This window comes from Rhagoletis pomonella, unplaced genomic scaffold, assembly GCF_013731165.1.
Source record: "Rhagoletis pomonella isolate Grant_MI unplaced genomic scaffold, Rhpom_1.0 Rhpom_scaffold_00007, whole genome shotgun sequence".
Lineage (NCBI taxonomy): Eukaryota > Metazoa > Arthropoda > Insecta > Diptera > Tephritidae > Rhagoletis > Rhagoletis pomonella.
The window spans coordinates 64,571,836-64,578,321 of record NW_023458561.1 but is presented as its reverse complement, the minus strand read 5'-3'; the positions used below and the strand labels follow the sequence as shown (position 1 = coordinate 64,578,321).

General features: G+C 34.1%; 2 protein-coding genes across 3 annotated transcripts in view; both read left to right on the top strand.

Moving 5' to 3' along the window:
- LOC118743339 (uncharacterized PE-PGRS family protein PE_PGRS54-like) overlaps window positions 1-6,478 on the top strand; it is a gene marked incomplete in the record, with an annotated part of 7,128 nt that extends 650 nt beyond the window's left edge. Inside the window, 5 exon segments of the mRNA XM_036475942.1 lie at window positions 69-291; window positions 2,407-2,521; window positions 2,779-3,103; window positions 4,518-4,629; window positions 5,508-6,478. Coding sequence (XP_036331835.1) covers window positions 69-291; window positions 2,407-2,521; window positions 2,779-3,103; window positions 4,518-4,629; window positions 5,508-5,558 — 826 coding nt within the window.
- Window positions 1-6,486, top strand: part of LOC118743337 (TGF-beta receptor type-1) — an 84,695-nt gene that overhangs the window by 57,541 nt on the left and 20,668 nt on the right. The gene's annotated exons all lie outside the window — the stretch shown is intronic.

Genomic DNA, 6,486 nt, shown 5'->3' with positions numbered 1-6,486 from the left:
GTAGGGGGACTGGGTGGAAGAGGAGGAGGCGGAGGAGGCGGAGGAGGTGGAGGTGGAGGTGGAGTTAGAGGTGTAGGCGTAAATGCTGGTGTCGCTGGCAATGCACCACAAATCGACGACTTTAATGGACTTTTCGGTCTCGGCAACGATGTTACTCTACATGGCGCAAGTGGAGTTGGAGCTGGTGGTAGAGCAAGTGTTGGCGGTGGAGGAAGTGGTACTGATATGGGTTACTCTGCCTTCGGTGCTGGCTATGATATCGACACGGGCGGTTTTGGTGGTCAACAACAGGTGAGTAGTGGCCCTAGATTTCATTATAGCGTGCAAGTTTGCACTCTACTGCGATTGGCCGAAGTGGCAAGCAGGGAAATGGGCAATAACAAATGTTTCCGTTATAGAGGAATTGCGAAGTAAACTTTCCGCCCACGCATTCAAGCCTGGGTGCACTGCACTGGAAGTAATTAAGAGTTTTTGTTGGGCTTTTTAAGTGTTGCTATGCCTTAGTGGCGGGCAAGTGCTGAGGCGCAAAAGTTGGCTGTAGAAAGTCTCATGAAAACTTAGGAACAAAGGCAAACGGAATTGAAAGAAATAACTAATTAAAGCGGAGAACGTGTTGAAAGGTAAACTTTGCACTGGTTGGGAAACTGAGGAGGTGTAAAATTAGGCAACAAAACAGTGTTTGAAAAGTTTATATTGCCAAATTAGATTTCGAGTTGAAACTTTTTAATAACACACTTTGCGACTTTAATAAAAAAGTAAATAAATACATTTCTGGTTTTATGCGGTTATGGATTTTTCATAGCTACAAACCCAATATTTTTGGTTACTAAACTTCTTTAAAAGACAGACAGAAAATCGTTTGTATGACACGGTTTACAAGCATATTTAGGTTGGATGTACCCTGCAAACCATTTTTTCAGAGTATTCTGAATTGTAGAAAATTTTTTGAAGAATTCGTAAAGATCTCAACCGAATTTTTGCCGATTTTCTAAAATGAAATAAACTGTACACACTTCGATTCTTTTACGAAATTCCGGAAAAAATCGGTAAAGCAATGAAAATAATCCTGCTATGTGAAGAATTTCTTGCAAAATTTTTTCAGAAGTTTCTTTATTTTTCGTACAGAAATTTATTTACGAGTTCGTGGCAACCATTTCATATAGTTTTCTTTGAAAATTCGTAAAAGAGTCGTTACAAAGATGCGATACTCCCAAAAGATTTCGTTAAAATTTCGGAAGCTTTGGCACTCGGAACAAAAGAAAAAAAACAAATTTGTGATCCAGTGTAATTATATTTTATTGCTTTCAAGTTCTTAACTATTTCGACAAGTGAAATCCTCTTGTAACTAAATACATACTTGCACTTCATTAAAGCAAAATTGTATGGGCTATAAAACTGCACACCCAAAAATTTTCTAAAGATTCAGATTGAAAAGTTGAAATTTTGACGAAAATTTGTTGAGTTTTCCTAAATATTCTATTAAGTCTCAAACTGTTATTTCTATGGTTTTGGTTAAAACTTATACGGTATTTTTATAGAAAAATTACAAAAAAAAAACAATTTGCACGAAAAACATTACGAATATTTAAAAAAAAATCAACACGTACTCATTTATTTGAGTCACTGTATTCTAAAGACGAAAAATTTCTCACTAAGGTATAGGACCATAATATGGCTGGCAATTATTTATGTGCGTTCATATGATAAATATTAACGGCTTCCACGCTGCCACATTCGGCACATCAAGCACAGCAATCAGCAGCTGAGCAATGAAATTACACATCGCTCATACGTCTAGTAGTACGAAGGCTGAAGCTACTCGCTGTTGATGATTTTTATCACTTTTTAAACTTTGCTGCCGAACACGAATTCAATTAATAGTAAATAATGTGCGCATTAGGGTGGTTCAAAAACAGTTAAGTTGGAATTATAATGCTAGGATTGTTCTATCGCGATATTTCCGATAGAAAAATATTGATTTTTAAGAATTATATACGATTTCTACGAAAAGTTGTTTTTTCCCCATATAAAATGCATGTACAACTTTTTAGAGGTTTTAGCGACCTCTAAATATTTTTTGATTTCAAAATAAAAAAAATAGTGGGTATATTTTTTTCGGTATGGAACAATCCTAGGGGATGAGAGCATAAAACTTCCGACTTTACTTTTTCACATGCATTTTTGATAAATTGTATTTTACTATGTCAGAAATTTACATACATATGTGCGTGTGTACATATGTACATACATATATACATCCTTTATTACGTTCATAAATTATATAAAGAAGCATACTCTTACCACCTCCAGGTGTATTTTTTATTTTAGTATGAACACACACATACATACCTACAAAATTATAGCTACGCTCTTTTTTTTTATAACATTTCCGCTTTTAACCGACAGACGGAAATATATGGCATCGTCGAACCACTAATAGAGGATACGCCATGTGTGGATCGGGCTTGTCAGGCCAATGATGATTGCTGTCCCACAGGTGTCTGCGTAAATACCTACGGCGGTAAGTGTCAATATACATACATACATATATATTTTCGCATTTATAAAATAATAAATTGTACATTTGTGCAGGCGTAGGTGTATGCGTGTGCAATCGTTCAAGCTGACGATGTGTTAATTTATCGCCGCTCTGGCGAAAGGTCACCACGCGCACACGTCTACTTTCAATATAAATAAAATTTCAAAATTAATTTTTCCTGTAAACATTTTTATATTTTTTCCCCGGTATTTTTCCTCCATTTCGCTACGCCAAAACAGAGGGTAAATGCATTTATGTTTATGGACGGAAACGCGATCTGTGCCACCGCAATACAGACTGTGAGCTGGGAATGTCTTGCCTGAAGACTGCAGCTGGTAATCTGATGTGTCAACCGAGTGCAACTGCGGTTCATCTATTGAATGGTGTAGGTGTTGGTGGTGGTGGTGGTGTTGCTACTGCTGCTGCTGCTGGCGTAGGTGGTGTTGGTAATAACGCAGTTTCACTTAATGTCGGCACAAATATTGCAACTGTACCCAAGATGGCATTGAATGTAAAGCAATTTGGCGAGGATTGTGTGTCGTCGAGCGATTGTAATGTGACCAAGTAAGTGTAGCATATAAACTCATACATATTTATGTATGTAGCGGTTAGATGGTGCGTTGCCTTGTGGATAAGATTTATAGTAGGTATAAAAAAATATTAACAGGAATATTGGTAGTGTCGGAGTTGTTTGCTGCTCGTCGGCTACTAGTTTCAGAAATAGTTGACGCACTGAGGTTAAAGTAGTAAAAATAGATTTATATTTGTAGAAACATAACAGCTATATGACCACGAGATGGTGAACATCTTCTATTGGTGCCCTATTAGTACATTATTTATACACACTCGGTAAAAAAAATATATATATAAGAAACGCGACATTTTGACCAGTGCAAATTTTTTGTTTTAAGTTTTTATATATAAGTTATAAGTATTAGGTAATTCCAAATTTCAAACTTTGTACAAAAATTTAAAAGAATCCAAAAATGTTCACCAAAATTTCTAACTTTTCAATCAAAGTTTTTAGATGAATTTATGGTATGCAAGATACAAAATTACACCGTCAGCAAACAAAATTATTACATACCAACGGAATTTTAAGCAACTTCCCACTTCCGCTTTATTTAACTAAAATTTGATGCGCTATTAAACTGCATGCTAAATATTTTTCTAAAAATTCTGATTAAAAAATTTGGGATTTGAGTGAAAATTTATTTACTTTTTGTAATTTTCACAAAGTTTAAAATTGGGAGTAATATAGTTTGTGTATACCGTTATAAAAAATGTATGAACACTAAGCAAACAAAACGAAAATTGTGAAAACTGCTCAAAATGTTGCATTTCTGTTATTTTGACAAAGGTGTACATAGTTTGTGTTTACGTAAATATATTTAAAAAAAAATTTATGACAGATACTCTTCACCATAACCATTACCATTACCCCTACCATAACCATGAGCATAACCATGAACATTAGCCATAACTATAGCCATCACAATAACCACAACCATCAGAATAACCATAACCGTTACCATTACCATAACTATAAAAATAACCATAATCATAATCACAACCATAAACATAGCCATAACCATAACCATAACTACAACCATAACCATAGCCATAACCATAACCACAACCATAACCATAAACATCACCATATCCATAACTATAACCACAACCATAACCGTAACCATAGCCATATCTATAGTCATATCCATAACCATCACAATAACTTTAGCCGTAACCATAACTTTAGCCATTACCATAACTATAACCTAAACCATAACCTAAACTATAACCTAAACCATAACCCCATCTATAGCCATAACCATAGCCATAATAACTATAACCATAAAAATTACCATTACCAAAATAAATCATTACTATACCATAATTAAAAATGCGCTAATCCATTGTTAAATCTTATTTCAATAATGTTAATATTATTATATGTTTTTTCTCCAATTTCTTTCAGGGGCTTATGTTGCCAACTGCAACGCACTCATCATCGCATACGTCCACGCAAATTATGCGCCTACTTCCGGGATCCTTTCATGTGCATCGACATTATGCCAACAGAAGATGAGGTGTGTACGACTGCATACATACATACATACATACATATGCATAAATTTAGCGCATACATTTGTATTTGTGCGCGAGATATCGAGATTCTACTGTACCTGCTTATGAGTAAGAGCACGTACATAGAATGCAGTATGCACTCAATTGCCGATGTATATATGTACGTACATATATATGTACATAAATAGGTGCTTGCTTAGCTCGTGCATTGAATTAATTTTATACTTAAGGGCTGAAATGGGGGGCCAAACCACTTAAGCACATAAGCTGCGAAAAATCCGAGAAGGCAACAAACACCAGTACATACTTAACTGCTTAAGTGCTTGGGTAGCGCGTACAGTAATAGTAACAAAAGTAAGACATTGTAAGGGGGTGAACTTATTTTTCCTAAAAACATAAATCTTTTGATACAGTTTTTAATTTAATGCCACTTACTTAAATTGAAAAAGAAAAACATTTTATTGCATTTTGTAAATATTTGAATATTAGATCAAATATAAGCTTCACTTCTGTGGATTTTATGCAATCATCCTTTGCCAATAGTGGTGACCCAGTTGGAAGTTAAATTCCCTTAATTTTGAAGCCAAGTTAACTCAACCCTAATGATGCTATCATTTCCGCTATTAAAATCATGCTTCAACGCACTTAAATTGATTGGCATGGCATGGCACTGAAGCTGCCCCCACCCATGGATGTCAAATACAAAATTAGTTGTTGAAAGAAAATTAAAGAGTGAATGAGAAAAGAGAAGAAATTGAAAAGGAGTGAAACCATCATCCTTGAATCCTGTTGAAAAACGCGAATAACGTTAAAAAAAAAATATGTATGTGTATTAAAAATACGTTTTTATCACATTTTTTTTTTTTTTGTTTTCTTACAGGAAGTACGCGAATCACGCTTCCTATCCGCCTTCAGTCAGCGACGCATGTAATGAGGATAGTTAAAATAAGACCAAACACAAGCAACAGAAGCAAGAAAGTACGTACGTACACTCCTACAGATAAGCAAGCTACACAAACACACCCACGCATAGATACAATCAAACACACATACTATAGTGGACGCGTGCTGCAAACAAACCGGACGTGCAGATCAAGCGGAAAGCAGGGCAAAACGGCAGCCATGAAGATACTCGAACAATCATAGATAAATACGATTTTGTGCAAAAAGAAAACTGACGCACGCCGAACATTTTCAAATCAAACTTACATACATATCAAACAAAGTTAAACTTTAAACCTAAGAAAATTAAAACAAAACAAAAAACAAAACAATATTAAAGGCAATGGTTTTTGTGGCCAAGAAAATTCAATGATAATAAAAATCAAACATATCATTTACTTAATAAAAGTATTGGCATTATTGATCAAGCGCAGTTAACTATCTAATGTGGAAATAATGATTTATCGGTATTAGCACCCATACATACTCAATGAATTATGAATGGATGTATTAGAAAAAACTGTATTATTGTACTTATGGAATAATTGTGTTTTAGAAAATCCTATAATTAGAATGATTATTCATATACATAATTATAAGAATGTATATGTACTTATAAACAATCATTTATATGTTTAGTTGTATGCATAACAGCACATAAAATGCAAAAAATATCAATTTATTTTACCCGCTCTAACAAAAAAAAAAAAAATTAAACAGTTAAATTCTGAGAGCCAAAATGTCAACAATGTAATCTAGTGAAAAATGTTGCAAAACAAGAATTAACAGTTAGAGTAGTTAAAATAAGAAAAATTAAAAACCTTCAAATAAATTGCAATAATTTGCTAAAAACAATTTAAAAAAATTTAAAAAAAATTGTACTGGCTGAGGCATTACTAATAAGTCAACATAATTTA